At 33.9% G+C, this 21,745-nt stretch overlaps 1 protein-coding gene across 1 annotated transcript; it reads left to right on the top strand.

Moving 5' to 3' along the window:
* The first annotated feature begins 18,883 nt into the window (after positions 1-18,883).
* On the top strand, positions 18,884-20,982 carry LOC127831700 (uncharacterized). Its single transcript, XM_052356729.1, has 2 exons — positions 18,884-19,047; positions 19,471-20,982. The coding sequence occupies exons 1-2, from the start codon at positions 18,947-18,949 to the stop codon at positions 20,894-20,896; spliced, it is 1,527 nt and encodes a 508-aa protein (XP_052212689.1). The 5' UTR covers positions 18,884-18,946; the 3' UTR covers positions 20,897-20,982.
* The last annotated feature ends 763 nt before the right edge of the window (positions 20,983-21,745 follow it).

Raw genomic sequence — 21,745 nt, 5'->3', positions numbered from 1 at the left:
AGTCAAGCTTCCCATAATGTTTCATTGCATTCCGGTCATTAGTTGCTGAGAAATAGCCTGGACAAAAATTGTGCACAGACGGACACAAGGACGGACAGACGAAGCAGCGACAATATGCTCCCCCCAAAATAAATTTTGGGGGACAGGGGACAAAAATATTTATAAATTGCACTCGTCCTGCAGGACAAGTGCATTAAAATTTTCACTCGTCCTTCAAACACATGCACTTGTCCTTCAAATATGTGTGAAAGAAAGATTGCAAAGGACTGATATGACTAACAATGTTTCCTATATCACTGCTAAAATGCTGCTTACTTAGTTATTCATGCCAGCTGATCACAGAAGACATGTTAACTTACTTTATTTATGAGGAACACAAAATAAATAAATGAAGACAAATTTGTTTTTTCCTTTTTCTAATGCTTGCGTGCTTTCCATTTAGGATGGTTGAACATCGCTTGTGCCCCCTTTAAAGAACGCTCGTATGTCAGACATTTTTCAGATGAAATTCAGACTGGTTTAAAACCGTACTTCGCAGTAAAATAATTCTTTAAAAAAATCAATACTTACAGTGAATGAAGTCAGATGGTTCCCTGTCAACATGGACGCGCAAAGTTTACACCAAAAAGCCAATATTTACTAGGGACACAGTCTCGCATAACAACGCGCACCTGCTATATGAAATTTTCAATTACGATTTCTGGTTCATTATCGTTCTACTTTCGGATATGCTTTAAGAAATGATTTTATCTAATGAAAAAGAGTCTTACTGGTCAGAAAATATATATTTTAACATCAGTTTTTTTTCACTCGTCCTGTAGGACGAGAGCTTAAGGGAAATTCACTCGTCCTTTCAAGATTTCACTCGTCAATACGAGCGGACGAGTGGAATTTTTGTCCCCTGGGGGAGCATAAAAAAACAACCCTGTTAAACATCTTTCAAACTCTTTGGCACTGGTCAGACTGAGACTCGGGGTGTACTATATCCATTTTTACATTCCTCATAAAGTTTAGAAGGGTAAAACATAGTTTATACAAGGAGATACCAATTCACACACATCAGTGTATTAATATTACAGAACTTCACTTGTTGTTATCAATATTGCCTTGAGCTAAGCGAAAAGACTTTTCAAACACAAAAGTGCGAACGAACTTACAATATTATTTAAGGGCTCAATACAGGAAACAACACATGTCAATCTAGGAGAACCGACACCAGTCTGAACATATTGGTATTAAATGATATATGTACTTATTTACTTATTTATTTATTCGTCATCTATTTTACTTGTATTGTTATCCACTACCTACGCTACTTGTATTATTATTCATTATCTACACTACTTGTATCATAATTAATTTGCTAAACCACTCGCAGTAATTTCTATCTACTCTAATGAACATCTGGAGACATTTATCTATTGAATGTTATTGATTTTGAACCCCGAGTAAGGAAAGTAACTGCTACACTACGCCCAACAAAACACCACAAAAACCAAACATATTGGCAAAGGCAACTTTAACAGTAGTAAATGGAAATGAAATAAAGAATGAACCAGAACAACAAAAACTTATGGCAAAGTCCACATATGTTAGCAAACAATACATCTAGATACATATAGACCCAAACTATTGAGCCAACTTATATCAACTTTTAAAATAAGATATAAGGTATAAAAAAATAATATTATCTAAGGGCTAAATTTATCCGATAATTAATACCCTGATGTTGATCCGCAACATGACTAATTGATTGAGTGAGTGACTTTGTGATTGAGTGACTTCAGGTGAGTGAGTGAGGGAGTGAAGGAGCTACTGACTAAATGAGTGAGTGACAGACTGAATGAATGAGTGAATGAGTAAGTTACTTAAAAGTGCAGTATAAGCACGTGCTGATAGCCACGTGCAGTCCTTTGATTTGTTTGTATTATTGGGAATGCATTGATATGCATCTATTTAAAATGTACTCTTTACTATTAAAGTGATATTATGGGCATCTAACAGATTATAGGTGTCTATCGCAACCGTTATTTACTGTTAATGCAGCATCAACATACTAAAACAGTATACCGGAAAGAGAAAAATAATGCATGTGAATATCAACCGTACTTTCGTGTGACAACTGACGGCAGAAATGATTCGATGTACGATGTGAATCTAAATTTAGTTTTAGTGCAGATTCATTCATACGACGCAATGACACTATTTTGTATTACGGATCATTTCTGCTTAGAGGACTGGGTGAGTCACATAAAATATCGAATATAATATATATTTTTTATAAACAACTGGTAGCAAGATGAGTTGCAGATACATGGTCAGTTACCACATTTTAACTATTTTTTTTTTACCTGTTAATTCCTTTCACTGCTCAATTCAACAATGAACAAGAGATGTGTTTGTCAGAAACATAATGCCCCTTTCTGCGACCGTTTGAAGAAATACATTTGACCTTTGACCTTGAAGGATGACCTTGACCTTTCATCACTCAAAATGTGCAGCTCCATGAGATACACATGCATGCCAAACATCAAGTTGATATCTGAAGTGACATATAAGTTATGAGCATTTTTCGAAAACCTAAATGAGAAACATAAATGCAAAGTGTGACGGAAAGACAGACAGACGGTCAGAACCTCCGACAGACCGATCACTACATGCCCTCCTTCGGGGGCATAATAAAAATGCCCATAATATTACTTTAACTAACAGCATTATAATGAACGTATTGCAAGCATAATTTATAAGCACATGCTGATAGCCACGTGCAGTATAATTCTTTAAGGGGTCAAGATATTGCAAAACTAGCACCGGATTCGGTTTCAGGGAGACAAAATCACATAGACTGGACTACATTTTTGTTTCACTGAAATTTAAGGTATACTGGATTTTGAGCTTCTGTTCAAAGTCTGCTGCATTCTTATCGAATTTTACCATTTAAAGTTTAAACTCAGTAATTCTTTAACGGGTCAAGATATCAGAAAATTAACACCAGATTCGGATTCAGCGAGCCAAATTCATATAGATTTCACTTTCTTATTGTTTGATTTCGATGGAGCCCTTCTGGGAGAAAATTTCCCCTAAAATAAAAAATATTTTATTTTTTTTAATCAGATGTGTCTCATGATTACTATATCTAAATTCTATTTTAATTTAATCTTGTCAAACATACTTAATAATGAAAAAAGAAATGAATATAGTGCAAACATGCTCAAATGTAATAATAAGAGAGTAAGTAAAAAAATCCCCCCAAAAGCGAAACTCCGTGAAAATCCCCCCTCATGAGGGTAGCGACCCGCTTCCCCTAAAATGGATTGAGGGCCCTGCATGACTTCATTTTAGAATGTTTCTTTGTGCATGTGGTAGGGAAAACATTGATGTTTAACAGAAATTCACTCTTTTGCTTGAAGGTTGGAGAATACATGAGACTTTGACAGAAGGCGGGAAACCCTCATCCACTCGTACAAAGCCGCAGTGATTTTTTTTGCTTTTTTTTTGTTACAGCCTGTGCCATTCGGATTGGGAAAATTAGCGCGATAAACCATGAAATTGGGAAACATTAAGCATTATAAATATGATTATAAGTACAGAATTAAAATTGTTAAGTGCATATTTGACAGCATTTTTACATTATTAAGTGCTGCTTTAATGTCTTCTTACAATGAAGACAGCATATTGTTAATATCCTTCCACATGCATATTAAATTGCAATAATCTATAGATTCTTAAATACACCATCTACACTACGCGACCCGTGATTTTTGCCGCAATTCTAGCATCACCGCAATCGATGCAACGTGACAAATCGCGGTGTTACCGAGCGACAAGAAAATTTGGGTGATGTCTCGGCGACCGTCGCACGATGTATCTCGCTGTTGCTCAATCAGCGCGAATCACCGCAAATCCCCCTTTTTTAGCGATTTACGTTGAGGGTTACACTACATTACATGTAACATATATGTATACACTTACATTATGCATTGCAATAATAAAGCTTTTGTTGTTGTTGTATACAATGGGCGTATTAGCTAAAATACTCATGTTCCGACATGAACTTGATGAAGTAATGTCGGAAGCTTTAACGGCTCCAAATTAATATAACGGCGCAGAATGATCATGCAATAATTATTGAACATAACATGTAAACATTATTTAACTAATTGCATTAGCAGAATGTTTATTAAAACTTACAAGCAATTATATTCCAGGCCTGAATACACTACCACTGTTCAAATTACATATTGTTGCCATATACATGTACATGTAGCGTAGCACTGTGTAAATTGAAAGTTGCATAGTGTTTCGTCATTGGTCGGTTATAAATACCTTGTTTCTCTATACATGGTATTTGATTTAGACGAAACTAATAATTTGGTAATTTACGAGAAATATGATATAAGTTTTCCTTTTAAACTTTGATCTTACCGTGTGTGTTTATTGACGTTATTAATTATGTTAATACTTATTTTTGCATTTCATTAAGAATTATAACGTGTAGCCCTTTTGTTAACAGTGTTAAGCAAAATATTCGCGCCACGAAAATTGTTTAAGTAACACTTTCATTTAAAGTTTAAATGTAATCAGTAGATTACGTCTAATTATTTGGACTAAATTATGCTAAACTTATTTATTTTCTGTTTCAGGCTCCAATGCGGTTAACATGTGTTACTCGCATTACTTTCCGAGCGTTGTACATACATTCACAATGTTTGATAAGCCGGAAATCGGAAATGCATTACTGTTCTATTTTTAAGTACATGTTATTATGACATCGTGTTTTATAATAATTATGTTGTTATTACATCATTGCCTATATATTAAAGCCATTAAACATTGTGTTTGTTTTGCTGAAAAAAAACGAGTATATCAACGTAGCACTAAGCACTAAGCATACATAGAGTTCAATAAATATGATGAATTGTTAAAAATACAAAAAAATGACCTGCTGAAACAATTTGCCCGTTTTAGACTATCATCGCACCATCTAGAAATTAAAGTGGGCAGATTCGTAGGTATTGATCGTGATCAGAGACTTTGTCGATTCTGCAATATGAACGTTGTTGAATCTGAGTATCACTTCCTACTTTGTTGTGACAATTATAGACACTTAAGATTGAAATTTATTGGGCATATCTCTTGGCCTACCTTAAATTTATTCCAAACTACTATGACATCGAAAAAAATAAATAAAATATTAGGAATTTGTAAATACCTAAAAGAAGCTATGTTATATAGAAATAATACCCTTACTGAACTAACTGTTCCTTAATCCAAAGTATATCAACGTTTCGTTACATAAATACATTTTATATATGCATGTATATTATGCTTGAATATTTATATGTGTACTTTGTGGTGTGTGATGATATTACTTAACCGTTCTTTTTGTCTTTGCCATAATTATGTTGTAAATGGCTAAAGGCATGTTTCTATTGCTGATTGCCAATAAACTTTGAAACTTTGATGATGTATAAGGCCTAAATTAAAATTGAGTTTGTTTGCCCTTTACCGACTGACCCACTTTTTACCCCCCGACCCAAAAAATTTTATTCCGATTTCTGAAAACGTATTTTTTTTATTTTCGTTTTTTTCGACGATCATAAAAGAGCTGACTGCAATATTTATTCGTGCGCGTATTTATATCCCTGTCTATTATTCTCGCCCCTGACAGATCTAGGTGGTTGGAATTTCATACGCCCCAGAATAGACAGTAATGCAAGCGTCTATAACCAGCATCGCGATAGGCGGTGTTCCGTGAAAATGGCCGAACGACATCATACTTAACTATTGGTTCGCGAAAGTAGTCGGACATATACGAGTTTACGTTTGTTGTACACATGTTGTTAACGTGATACAAGATGGCGGACAATTAAAAGAAATAACGATGTCCAGTGAGGACAAATGACTATCGAATTTACGACGGACATCATATAATAAGTATGGATTAATGAAAAGAGCGTGTCATTCTCTGATGGAGCATACGTTTTTGATACAAATAAAACTCTTTTTTTTTTGGAAATGTATGAACTGAATGTCACGGAACAAGTGTTTGAAAAGGTGTCCAGTCATTACACCCCCTGGACGTTACACCCCTGGTCTTTACACCCTCTAAGCCTGGACATTACACCCACCAAGATATTGATTAGATTAGAAAGGTGTAATCAACTTATGAACCACTAATTTGATTTGTCATGTAAGATGACACTGATGAGATTAATGGTTGCTCAAATTATTTAATTGAGCAGCCATCATTTAAAACATTAATTTTTATTTCACCAAAATGACTGTAACAATATGCATCTAAATCATAAATACTTTTTTTTCAAGAATATACAGACAAAAGAAACTTGAGAAATAAAAATAAAGATAAATAAAATAAATATTTAGAATAAACAAAACACAATCTTAATTCATATACATTTATTTGTATTTCACCATAATGTAATAATAAGCATCTAAATCAATCATAAATTTTTTCAAGAATATACAGACAGAAAAAAACTTTGAAAATAAAAATAATGATAAATAAAAAAAATATATTTAGAATAAACAAAACACAATCTTAAATTTATACATTTTTTTTTATTTCACCAAAATGTAATAATATGCATCTAAATCATTAATACTTTTTTCAGGAATATACAGACAGAAATAACTTTAAAAATAAAAATAATGATAAATAAAAAAAATATTTAGAATATACAAAACACAATCTTAAATTTATACATTTCTTTTTATTTTAAAGCTATAAGAAAAAATTCTTTATTATTTATGGAAACGGCCTCAAATACATAAGGACTAAGGCAATATCTTAATCTCAGTGTATCACATCTGTTTAATACTTAAGTTTTATTACTATTGTAGTTACCATAGTATTTCACTTATCTATTTATATATCTATTTGATAAACAGTGCATAAAATGCATGCAGTGTTATGTCTCTGATATTGACAATGAAGCAAATCATTCTGCCCTTAGGCTATTTCATATCACTCAAACAAAAGGAGGTAACTTGCTATTAATTTAAAGCAAGTATTAATAAAGTAAAAATATCCTATCTTTTGGTTTCAGTGAGTTTGTTAGATATTGAAATAGAAGTAACATATTGTCACTGTATGATATATTAAATTTTACTGCAGACTTCAAAGTGACATTTGTTTTATTAATTACAATATCATTAAACTTTAAAGTCAGAATTGATAATGAGGGATCATTGAAGAAATACTTTTTTATATTGAAACACAATTAACAGGAATCTGTCACTTACTGTAGCAATCAAAGCATGTTTTCACAGTTTATGGGAGGGCCCTAATTTGGCACTAGTCTGTGTATCTTTTATGGCCCCTAATAAACAGTTAGAGGGTCTTTGCCTGGCCCTAATGTGGCCCAAATAGGTCCAATGTTTATCTAAGTGGCCCAGTGTTACTGTTAGTTTTACATTATGTTAGTTTCATAAATGATGACACAAAACTGTGTCAATGATTTAAAACACTAAATTGGGGCATGAGTCTTAATGCAACATAAGATCACTTAATTATTTGAATGATACCAAAAATATATATTGCATGTATAATCCCTCATGTCTCTACCCATTTCCCTTTTCCTGCATAAACACCATTCTGTTACATATCATATCATATTTTTTGAAAAATAATGTTTTTGTTAATAAAATGTAAATCAGATAAAACACAGATACCAAGTTAAACCCAGTATTGTCCATAAGACCATTAAATTGAATTTCATTTATGTAAAAATAAGAAAGTATTATTAGGATTTCAAACTTTCACCATGATGTAGTTGGTTAATATGTAACAAATAGTTTCTGATTATTAATAATTAATGGATATGTTTTTATAGAGACTAATAATTATATAAGTTATATAATTGTGTAGGTTAAAGTTTATAAATGAGTATTTACAAAAATAAATTGGTCAAGAATGGTGCAGCTAATAAGATTAAACCAAGTTGGTGTTTTAAATTATTTATCAGTTACAAGACCATTTGATAACAATAGTGTGAACAAACTCCTTTAATTTTAGGTGTTATTATTATACTTTGATAATTACAAATTATTTGAAAATATCACAGAACAATGTTTTTCACACCAAAAAATAGTTATTTCCTAATAAACACTGCACATCAATAAGACAGACATACAGACAAACAAACATAAAAAAACACTTGGACAGACCCCCATTGGACACATATTAAAGCAGGAACATCATTAATCAAGTGAAGTGTGCCCCATGGTAGGTGTGATCACACCTTAGTAACCTAATCAATTATGTTGACATCTTGGTGGGTGTAATGTCAAGGCTTAGTGGGTGTAAAGACTAGGGGTGTAACGTCCAGGGGGTGTAATGACTGGAAATCTTTGAAAATTGGAATGCAGTCTACTCGCAAAGAAAAATACATCTAACAGTTACAGGATTATCGTTCGAAAATGCAAATTAAAAGACAAACGTGATTTGATTTATATGCAAGTGGATCTGTGTTTAATCAGATTGATGTGCATATTCTGCTTTATTATGTTTGCCACACTAAACAGTTTACTGTAATGGCATGTTAGTGAAATGGATATGTAAAGGTAAACTTATTTAATATATTAATGTCTCTTAGCTAAATACATCGACAACACTCAAGTATATATGTTGAAAGCGTTAATATATCCACAAACTGAAACTAACACCCGTAATTTATTTCCCCAAATCAAGTTTTCATGCTTATGTTAGTTGCAATAATACAACTCCCAGCTATTGACCCTCTGAGCTGTACGTACCGTATTTTACCATGTATAACGCGCTACCATGTATAACGCGCATGCGATTTTTTAAAGCCAAAATGGAGAAAAAAAAGAATTCAAGACCAAAAACCCGAAAATTTGGCCGAAAATGGCCGCCATTTTTATATTGCGCAATCATTTAATCTGAGTTTTTCGGGCGCTTAATTTTTTGTTTTAAAGTAGGGAGCGTTTTTACGATCAGGAGCATGGGTTGCATAGCACTATATTTTTTGATAATTTTTAAGATTATTCTCTCGTGAACACCGATATGTCCTTATTGCTGCGCACTGCGCGTGTTTTTTCAAGACCCCTGCGCGTTAAATTCGAACCACCATTACCTATTACTCACATTTGAACAGTGTAACATTTTCATTACCTGCCGCTCACAACATCGTATGACATCTTCTTCTGCAGACCCGCAACATCGCAATGTCCAATTTTACGCAAATCGTCCGTGGATCCCATTTTATTTTTCATCGACTTAAATATTTCCCCATTAAGAGATGCTCCCCATTAAATCCAGTTTGACCCGGTATTTCGCGCCTTCACTGCGTCTAGTTGATATTATAGTGAGACAAACAATACACCCGAACGCTCAATTCCATACAGTTGGCGTTATTGGCGTAAAGCCATTTGACAAATATCATTTGTTTGTCTCTATTGAAAGAAAATAAAACGAGTCTATATCTCTATTGTTGGTTTGTAACCTACGTAGTATACTCGCACAGTAGCATATTTATGCAGAGATCGGAAAATGATTGATAAACGTATTCGTCGTTTCAATGCTTAGGGCCGAGTAATTTCGGCAAATCGGAACTCAACCTACGTAATACACTTGCTCAATTAACCGTTGAACTCCACCTCCGTTCTCTTCAAAAGGTTCGAAGGCGGAGCTTTGCACGTGCTATTATTTAATTGGACGATTGCCATTGAGGAACAAACACACAATTGGTTCGGCATGTTGATTGCTAGACAAAGGAAGCCAATTTTGTCGGCGAGAAACTTGTCGCTTTATTGCTTCAGACAGGAAGCGGCTTTCCTTTGATGACGTCAAACTGTCAATTCACATAGAGTGCAAATTTTCGGAATTGCTAACATTAAACTTTGGATTAAATTATCAAAATAAAGCAAAAGCGAAGTTGAAAAATATGATTGAAATAATTAGCCTCAGTTCAAATAAGACGTTTTGCGTTGTAAATCAACGAGTTTTCATGACAACAAAAACTTTAACAAACAATACCGCGACGCACGGGGATCGATATAGCTCGATTTTTTTAAATGAACAATCAATGAAGAAGTGTGAAAACACCAACAAAGACATTTTTTTCATCTTTTAATTTTTGTCAAAACTGTTACTACCCCGTTCATTCCTAACCTTTCCCGCTATATGTTGTTTCGACAACGGCCCCTTCAGTCTATAACATTATAGGGTGTAGTTTTCTGCAATAACAAAAATGGCGGCAATTGTGAAGATTTACGATTACGAAATGGATTTTTTGCAATTTAGCAACCAGGAAAGCGTTGTGTCAATGTATTACGCGCACTGAATTTTTATTTTGAAATTTGAAGGTAAAAAACCGCGCGCTATGCATGGTAAAATACGGTATGTACTCATAAAAGCTCAGAGCATTCAAGAAGAAATAATGCTTTATAATAATGTTCAGTTTGCCCTTTTATGAAATTACTTTGCCATGCCGAGACTATGCACTAACCGGTCAAACACTTAAAATTGAGGCATGTACAAATTTCAACTGGCCTGTAAATTGTTTCTTCTGGTTGGCAAGTCTGGCCTGTAAAATGTGACGGTCTTTCGCCATGTCTGAATTTTTCCATTCAAGGCTTTGGGCTGTCTTTCTACACTCCTTCAATGCTTGTTGCATGCTAATTAAGCCCAATTTAAGGGAAAGGTTTAAGTTAAAAATAAAAGATGTCTGGCTGTTAAATAATTGCAAATGCATTTGAGCTATTAACATATTATAATGAACAAATATTTGATGTAATAACACACAAGCATGCATTTGATATTAATATATGCAATAAACAGCAAACAAGATATTGTTAAGCTTCATAGGGCTTCGTTCACTGCAACAGTGCTTTAATAACAGAGTTTTAAATATTCATAGACTATAAGAGTATTAAAAATATAATTTCTCAAATAAAATAAAATAATTTTCCTACCTACCTACCCACCTGTAAAATTTAGAGTCGGTAAAGGGCAAACCAACAATATTTTAATTGTGGCCTAATGTACATGCATCTCTCTGGGTTTTCACACACAAAACAAACAAGAGGGCCTGAAAGGCCCAAGGTATCCCCCGCAACATATGCTTTGTTTGAGGATGGGTGCAAATTGGACGGACGAACATAATGATAGATGGACGGACGGAGGACAATAACACAAAACTAAGACAAAGGAAGACGGACGGATGGACGGACGGACGGACAACGCCAAAACAATATCCCTCCGCCTATGCATATATATACTCATACCAAGTTTAAATGAAATCCGCCAAAGCACTTTCAAGATATGGCTCCGGACACAAAAGTGCCCATAGTAAAAAGCATTTTTTCAAGATACAAAGTGCCATAAGTCTGTTTTTAACAGATGGTGTACAATGCCATTTGGCGTGCATCATCCTCTTATGCATATATATACTCATACCAAGTTTCAATGAAATCCGCCAAAGAACTTCCAAGATATGGCTCCGGACACTAAAAAGCATTTTTTCAAGATACAAAGGGCCATACCAAGTTTTAATGAAATCCACCAAAGAACTTCCAAGATATGGCTCCGGACACAAAAGTGCCGGACGGACGGACGGACGGACGGACAGCTGGACGGACAACGCCAAAACAATATCCCTCCGCCTCTGGCGGGGGATAAAAACCCTCAACATTTGATTATTTATTGTGTACTGTCCAGCGGGTGATAGTGTTCGTCTAGTGTCTAATTGGCACTCTTTGTATGTGTTCAAACTGTGAAAAGATGTGACAATCACAGAAACAACAAGATGGCGCTGCCAATTAAGTGCGATAATGGATCAAAGGGCATTGACAAAAAATAACAGTTTGTATATATTTTTCGGCGTTTACTCAGATGGTCTCTCACAACAAAAAACTATACAAGTCAAGGTATTATGTTTTACTTCTATCAGTAACGATACGGATACGGTGTGTTTGATTTGAGTTTAAAAGAAATATCAACTTGTTGGCGATATAACTGTTTTAAAAATAAGAAAGAAACATTTAACCGAAATCAACAGAATTCAATGTTCTCTGCGCTACGCAGTTTGTATAAAAAAATAAATACTTGCACACTCAATACCTTGACCTTGTACATTGCCGCATAATTTTCGAAATATACATGATGGCTATATTGGAAGCATTTGTAAACGTCGTGTTAACATTAAAACATCAGAAGTGTGTTTCGGATTATAAATTATTAAATTATTATTCTCATTTGGGAATTTAACGGAACATTTATACTTATGGTATAATTGTTTTGAATTGTATATTAATTTGTTACAATGCTTTATGTGTCAAAAAAATGTTTTGATAATATAATTATGCATTTACAGCACAATTTCCAGGAGGAACACGTTTTTTACATGATGGCATATGACGCAATAAAACGTTTTTTTAAATTCGCTCATCCAATGAAAGCTGTGTTCCACATTATGCACTGTACTCTTTACACTTCTGAAAAATGGTGTAGTCATATAGTTCTGTAAATGAAATTCTCAAACATATTTACCGACATAAATGTTTAATATTATTTTTCGTAAGTGATGTTGCAATTATGTTGGATTATTTGATAATTGTGAACATTAGAAAAGCGTTATGTATACAGTTATCGATACGATTTGGTTTATATGCATGAATTGGCGAATCATCGATGTCACCGATATCCACTGCGATCACGGCGAATTGCGGCGAATTGCAGCGAATCACCACAACATTGAGGGGATTTAACGCGAAGATTATCTTGCTCTCGCGCGACGTCGGAGTGACGAGCCACGTGAAATCGCGGTGATTTTACACCCAAAAAGCAAAATGCCCGCCTTGACTCCGCAAATTAGGCAAAAATCACGGGTCGCGTAGTGTAATCATAACCTCTTCAAGAGTATTAATTTAATTCAGATTTTTTTTTATATTAAATATCATATGGTGAAAACATGAACAAACACACTTTAGTGTTTTTGCTGTGTTAATGATGTATTAAATGGAGTTAAAATAATACATTTAATTTGTTTACCTTTCAATATCTTGCAGTTGCACTTTACATCCTCAGTTCAATGCTATTTCAGTAAACTGTACAGCGTGACAAACATAATAAAGCAGAATATGCATACGTATCTGAGAATACACAGATCCACTAACATATAAATCAAATCATGTTTGTCTCTTTCCATTTTCGAACAATACTCATCTTAAATGCTTTAACTTTGTGAGTAGACTGCACTCCAATTTTTCCAACACCGGTTTCCATGACGCACAGTCACTGTGAAGATTTCAAATAAATATTATTTTGTTGTTTTTTATTTCAAACGTAGTAATTTGCGTTAATTGTCACACGCATTAATTAAATTATTCCATAATAACCATATGATATCCGTTGTTAATTTGAATCTTATTTATCATTTTCGCCACTAATCGTAAATTTCTCGTCTGCTTGCCGCCATCTTGGACGTGTGTAAAAACAGGGGGTCTCAATAGGGATACATCGACTATCGTCGGTATCCTCCGCTAGCATGAACCAATGATTTTTTTCAAACATAAATAATTGATGTAAAATGCTTGCAGGAATAATATTTAAGGTTTAAGAAGGCATTTTCTTTTTGTTTTAAAGGATTTCTTTGAAAATTATATTTTTTATGATCTTTTTGGCAGCAAAAGGGCCCTCAATCCATTTTAGGGGAAGTGGGTCGCTACACATAGCAGGGGGAATTTTCGCGGCGTTTTCCCTTTTTGGGGGATTTTTTACTTACTATCTAATTATTACATTTGTAAATGTTTGCACTATATTCATTGCTTATTTCATAATTTAGTATGTTTGACAAGATTAAATTAAAATAGAATTGAGATATAATAATGAGTAGCATGAAACAATAATTTTTTAAACATAATGTAATTGATGAAAAATGATTGCAAAAATAATATTTAGGGTCTAATAAAGCATTTTTTATTTTATTTTAATTGGTTACTCTGAAAATTCTATTTTTCATGAATTTTTTTTTGCAGCAAGGGGTTATGAAATTTAAAAAATGTTATTGGATTTTGAGACCAAAACTGGTACTATGAATATGATAATACCATGATGCACTTCACCAAAACATTTATAATTATATTGTTTATTCTTGAAAATGTATTTCCTCTATTCACTAAAAATAACACTTTTGATCAGAAGATTCATATATAATGATGTTTACTTTTATTTTCAAGAAGCATAATGCCTCTTTTTATTTGTATTCAGCCACAAGTTCTTGTCAGCCACTTCAGGGTTATATGTTGCTCTTTTACTAAATGCAAAATAATTCTACACTTTGAGACATTTCATAAAATATTTTTTGTCTTTACAACATTCAAAGGCTAATAAATTTAGATATCAAGTACTTCCATACTAACAGGACCATTCTAGGCGGGCAACCTAGCAACCTTAATTTGTTCATATCTTCCTATCAATCTGTTATATGTGTTATGAATCATTTGTTCGGAGAACATTTAATGTTAGTTATAACTTTTCAATAATTCAATGTTCAAAGTGATATTGTTATTGACCGATAAACCAACATACTGATTAAAAAGGAATATTTTATTAATTATTTGCATTTTATCTCACATGAGTAATATTTGCCTAAATGTTTTTCAAACTAGCTAAATAGAAATCTATATACAATTGACGACGTTTATCAAAAAAAAAACATTTATGAAATGGAAGTTTAAAAATAAAAACAAGATGTGTTTGTGAAACCCACTATATGATGTTTGACCTTGTAGGATGACCTTGACCTTGTGAAGGATGACCTTGACCTTTCACCACTCAAAATGTGCAGCTCAATGAGATACACATGCATGCCGAATATCAAGTTGCTATCTTCAATATTGCAAAAGTGTTCATAAAATAAGCTATTTGAGCAACATATATTTGACCTCTGACCTTGAAGGATGACCTTGACCTTTCACCACTCAAAATGTGCAGCTCCATGAGATGCACATGCATGCCAAATATCAAGTTGCTATCTTCAATATTGCAAAAGTATTTATAAAATAAGCGATTTGGGCCACATATATTTGACCTCTGACCTTGAAGGATGACCTTGACCTTGACCTTTCACCACTCAAAATGTGCAGCTCCATGAGATACACATGCATGCCAGGGGTTTTTCTGCCTATTTTGGGAAAAGGAGTCTGACCAAATTGGGAATTTTTTATCGACACACTTGTCCATTTTGGGAATTATTGCTTCGATGAAACGGCTCATTTTGGGAAAACATTGTGAATTTATCATGCTTAAATAAGTCATTGGTTTAAGAAATAAATTTGTTTTTATTTGTTATTTTGTCTTCTTTATATAAACACATGCAGTATTGGGCATGATCAACGTTTATTCAAGTACTGCAATTTTGTTTTTCAGTTACAGGTACACTCTGAGATAAGAACTGTACAGTCAAAAACTTATAGCAGATATTTTTTACCAAAACAAACACCAGTTAGTCACACAAGTTACAGCATAATTTTTCTCTGCTTTCTGTTTTTGAAAGCATCACACAGCATCCCCAATGTTTTGTCATTCAGATCTAGACCTTCAATGCAGGAAGCATCAGATGAGTAAGTTTGGTTTGTGTGAATGTGCTGCGTAATGGGGAGCACAGCAGGTTCAAGGTGCTGAATCCTCGCTCAACCACAGCAGTGCTTGTTGGTATGATACACATCAGCTGGACATTAATAATCTAAAAATAATAAGTCATAAGACACTTCTTACTAAAAAAAAAATAGTTTTTTTTAAATTAGGATTTTGTTTATAATTTCGGTTTGGGATCGGGTCCGTTTGCTTTCGGAACGCCTCCGTTTTCCGGAGGCGCAGACAGTGCTGAAAAACCCCTGCATGCCAAATATCAAGTTGCTATCTTCAATATTGCAAAAGTATTCATAAAATGAGCAATTCTGGCCACATATATTTGACCTCTGACCTTGAAGGATGACCTTGACCTTGACCTTTCACCACTCAAAATGTGCAGCTCCATGAGATGCACATGCATGCCAAATATCAAGTTGCTATCTTCAATATTGCAAAAGTATTTATAAAATAAGCGATTTGGGCCACATATATTTGACCTCTGACCTTGAAGGATGACCTTGACCTTGACCTTTCACCACTCAAAATGTGCAGCTCTATGAGATGCACATGCATGCCAAATATCAAGTTGCTATCTTCAATATCAGTGATTGTTTTTGCTCAAATTTACAGCTGATTTTCGGCTGCTTCCCAATCGCAAAAAAACACGTTTTTCCCCAAAAATCTGACCAAAATTTCCCAAAAAAGCCCATCTTCCAAAAAAAAACATTTTTTTTATTTTTTAGAAAGAAGTCTCATATAACTTAATTATGATTTCTTAAATCTAGGTCTCAACTTTATTTTTTTATTTTCAACACCTTACAATATAAATAACTTGAATTTGGTTATTTTTGTCCATAAATCATTCCCAAACTTGCCACTTTTATTGATTAAAAAAAATCCCAATTTGACCAGACTCCTTTTCTAGAAAACTCCCTTAACATGCACTTAAAAACAATATCACTTCTGTTACTTATAATCCTATTTATAATGCTTAATTTTTCCCAATTTCATGGTTTATCGCGCTATTTTTCCCAATTTCATTATATTCATATATTTTAATAATTTCGATTCTCATTTGATTAATAGGTGATTTCAAGGCTGATAAACTTGAAATATGCAAGCTATTTTTTCGTTTTGCATATGTCTGTCGATACATCTGTACAATCGGTAATTTCCGTAACCACTTGTTAAATTGTAGCAGACATAAGTTTAAATAAAAATTCTTATGTTTTACACAAATATTCTACCTCTTTCTTGCTAAAAACTAATACATGAATGATTTAAAATTAATATTGCATTGTTTTCAGCCAGGAACACTGTCTATAACCGCGAAAACAAACATACCAAACTTTTTGATTTACGATATTTACTTTCTAAATAGCTTGCATGCGGCATGGCATTGCATGTTCTGCAAGATAAATATCTCGACTTTATTCATTGGATGATTTCAGACTGTTTCATCCAATCAGAAAATAGCTTTTAAACGTAATTTAGACCCATGTTAAGCGAGATACACTACGCAACCCGTGATTTTTGCCGCGATCCCGCATCACCCCAATCGATGCAACGTGACAAATTTCGGTGATTCCGAGCAACAAGAAAATTTGGGTGATTTCTCGGCAACCGTCGCGCGATGTATCTCCCTGTTACGCAATCAGCGCGAATCACCGCAAATCACCGCGAACCGCCGTGGTTCACCTTTTTAAGAGATTTACATTAAGGGTTACACTACATTACATGTTCATGTAACATATATGTATATACTTACATTATACATTGCAATAATAAATCTTTTGTTGTTGTTGTATGCAATGGGCGTATTAGCTAAAATACTCCCGTTCCGACATGAACGTGATGAAGTAATGTCGGAAGCTTTAACGGCTCCAAATTAATATAACAGCGCAGAAGAATGATCATGCAATAATTATTTAACATAACATGTAAACATTATTTAACTATATGCATTAGCAGAATGTTTATTAAAACTTACAATCAATTATATTCCAGGCCCGAATACACTACCACTGTTCAAATTCCATATTGTTGAAATATACATGTAGCGTAGCACTGTGTAAATTGAAAGTTGCACAGTGTTTCGTCATTGGTCGGTTATAAATACCTTGTTTCTCTACATGGTATTTGATTTCGACGAAACTAATAATTTTGGTAATTTACGAGAAATATGATATAAGTTTTCCATTTAAACTTTGATCTTACCGTGTGTGTTTATTGACGTTATTAATTATGTTAATACTTATTTTTGCATTTCATTAAGAATTATAACGTGTAGACCTTTTGTTAACAGTGTTTAGCAAAATATTCGCGCCTTAAGACACGGAAAATTGTTTAAGTAACACTTTCATTTAAAGGTTAAATGTAATTGGCAGATTACATCTAATTATTTGGACTAAAATATGCTTTACTTATTTATTTTCTGTTTCAGGCTCCAATGCGGATAACTCGTGTTACTCGCGTTACTTTCCGAGCGTTGTACATACATTCACAATGCTTGATAAGCCGGAAATCGGAAATACATTACTGTTCTATTTTTAAGTAAATGTTATTATGACATCGTGCTATATAATTTGTTGTTATTACATCATTGCCTATATATTAAAGCCGTTAAACATTGTGTTTGTTTTGCTGAAAAAAAAACACGAGTATATCAATGTAGCACTTAGCGTTCGCAGAGTTTAATAAATTTATGATGATGTATAATGTACATGCATTTCTCTGGGTTTTCACGCCAAAAACAAAAACCCTAAACATTTAATTATTTAGTGTGTACTGTCCAGCGGGTGATAGTGTTTGTTCAAGTGTCTAATTGGCACTCTTTGTACGTGTTCAAACTGTGAAAAGATGTGACAATCACAGAAACAACAGGATGGCGCTGCCAATTAAGTGCGATAATGGATCAAAGGGCATTGACAAAAAAATAACAGTTTGGATATATTTTTCGGCGTTTACTCAGATGGTCTCTCACAACAAAAAAACTATACAAGTCAAGGTATTATGTCTTACTTCTATCAGTAACGATACGGATACGGCGTGTTTGATTTGAATGACTTTAAAAGAAATATCAAATTGTTGGCGATATAACTGTTTTAAAAATACCAAAGAAACATTTAACCGAAATCAACAGAATGGGGAACTTTAGTGGATTATCTTCCCCTGTCTAGCAGGTGCCCGTAAAGGTGGCGCTGTTGTCGAATAGGTCTATGGTTCTTTCCAATTGTTTACTTCCGCATATTTTGACAAGCGATTAACCGAGTTAGACACAATCTTTTACAATAATTTTATGATAGTTTATACGATAAGTCTTAAACTATGGCTTCACAATTTAGCAGTTTATCTTCAGGACAACTTCGCACAGAATTAAGAAAGAGAAATGCAAAGTTATCTGGACGAAAAAAGGAATTAATCGAGAGGTAATGTGAAACCATTTTTTAATTTGATTCATGTCGTGAAAATTCCTGCGCGGTCTTTTCTAAAAACCAAATCAGTTTAAAGGCTTTAAAAACATACATACAGGATTCATTCTTTTATTATTTACATCACTGTTTGAAAGGTTTATTGTTAAATATCTTATTTACAAGTTAATGTAAATTCTGTTAAAAGGTTGGGTGGGGAAATGTACATGTATACTTCTGTTGTTTTTTAGAAGACAAAACTTTTTACAACAGCACCCACCCATGTTCTTTATTAAATTTAGGGGACTCTATGAATGTGTAGGGGTCTATGCTGAGTATGTATTACTCTTTGTTCTGACGCATAAGTTTTTGTTTATACAAGTTTTTTTTAATGTTTACTGAAAGTGAAAAATTGTTGTATGTTCATATTTGATCTTTCAGACTTGAAGCATATGATCGCAATCAGAACTTTAACAACTGCGAGGAGCTTATGCCAGAGTTTCGAATGCAAATTCCAGCCACCAGTTGCTACAAAGATGTCAACACCGACATGAAGATGGCCTCGTTTGACCGTGAGAAGGCGAATGCATATATGGAACGGTTTGGAGTTGAGTTCGACCAAGTGGTGACTTCTTTGTATGGCGACAAGTTCTTGTTGTACCTTAGGATGTTTTCTTCAGAAAAGTTGTGCTATGTAAAAAGTTCATGTAGGGCAGAAATGAAAAAGAAAATTGATTATGTCGTTGACATTACATTCACCAAACATGGCTTTGTGCATGAGGCACAGTGTGAATGTGGTGCTGGTGAAGGTCCGTTCGGACATTGTAAACATATAAGGACTGTTCTGTATGCGTGTGTGAAATTTGTTCAATCCGGAGAAGTTAAGGTGGATTCATCTTGTACCCAACAGCTTCAGTCTTTCCACAAATCGAAGAAACACACAGGATCCCCGGTAAAGGCTCGAGACCTCAAGATAGGTGGAGCTGAGATTTGTAATATTGCAGACTTTGACCCCAGGCCTAGTCAGTTTAGAAATGCTGCCAATTACAAAGACCATTTCTACAACACATGTATGAATTTTGCTACAATATCAAAAACTCCAATTTTTCAAACTTTCGAGCCAGCAAATATGTACGCTTATAGCAATGATCACGACTATTTCAGTACGTCACATGAACAGAACTTTCTAAACCTCAACAAAATTACCAAAATAACATCAGAAGAGTGTGAATGTATTGAAGAACAGACGAGGGGACAAAATACCAATGATCGATGGCATGAGGAGCGTGGAAAGCGCATTCAGTCCTCAAACTACCACCGAATCTGTGCTGCGACAGAAAAGACAAGTTTAGTTGGATTGGCCTCAACAATAGTGCAGGGACAAGTTGTGAGGCAAAATGAAGCGATGCGACATGGATGCAAGTATGAAAAAACTGCGATACACATTTATGAGAGTGCAAGGAATGTTAAAGTCAAGTCTTGTGGCATAACGGTTTCATGGACACACCCATTTCTAGGGGCATCTCCAGATGGAATTGTAAATAAAGACTTGATAGTTGAGGTGAAATGCCCATTCAGTGCTATAAATAAAGAGATTTCCTCAGTGACAGTGCCATATCTTAAGGATGTGAACGGTAAACTAAAATTGAGTGCAAAACATCCTTATTATTATCAGATTCAGGGCCAGTTGTTTTGTTCGGAACGCAAGTACTGTGACCTGATCGTTTATACATTGACTGACATAAAGTACATAAGGGTACACAAAAATGAGGACTTCATTTCACAGATGCTGTTAAAACTTGAACATTTCTTTGAGAATTATTTTAAGACTGAATTGTTGAAAAAGTTGTATTACAAGGATGTTTAAAATAAGTTCCCTGCATGTGTAAATACTTTTGTTACCATGTTTCTTGTAGTTCCTGGTTTGGTTCTAAAATATTTGTTTGACTATTATATGTGTTACACAATGCATTGTATTAGAAATAAATATTTGTTTTTAAAAATTTGTTTTTTCAACAGTTCGCTTCTAAAAACCATATTGTCAGGATTATTATTTTATGATGATGAGAGAATTGTATACTTGTAAAGTGGAACCCGTCTCATGAACTGACTAATATTACTACTCGTGAACACCTTGAAATTGGGAAAAATGCGTCGTGAACTCTTCGAATTAGGAAATTAGCGTATTTGTTTTTTTGCTTACATATACCTTAAAATTAAAAATAACTGTACCAAGTTGTTAATATTATATTTACTTTAAGGTTCTAGCCATAGAGCGCCATAAGTTAATTAATTTAAGTTCATTAATCCTTACGGCGCGGCAACCAAAATTTTAAGGCCTTTGCAAACAGTTTGGATCCATATGAGACGCCACAGAACGTGGCGTCTCATCAGGATCCAAACTGTTTGCTATTCTGATAGTATTCTTTGAAAAAAAATCGAAAAATGCAAATTTTATAAATTCAGCAGACGACATTTTAGCAGATGAAAATTTTTCCAGCAAGCAAAGGGTTAAAATCAAACAATGTAACCTTCATTTGGGAAATATGTAATTTTCCCTAGATTGGGAAAGTGCTGTTTGAGTTACTTTACAAAGGAGCGTCGACTCACATACCGTTAATCATTTCAGGTCAAAACTGTTCTTAGCCTTGACAGTTCACATACATTTTGGCTTTTTAAAAGATGGGAAAGTAACAAAACACTATTTTAGAACTTT

This window comes from Dreissena polymorpha, chromosome 5 (assembly GCF_020536995.1).
Source record: "Dreissena polymorpha isolate Duluth1 chromosome 5, UMN_Dpol_1.0, whole genome shotgun sequence".
NCBI classification, from domain to species: Eukaryota; Metazoa; Mollusca; class Bivalvia; order Myida; family Dreissenidae; genus Dreissena; species Dreissena polymorpha.
Note: the sequence above shows the minus strand (reverse complement) of the source record. Positions and strands in the feature narration are given on the sequence as shown.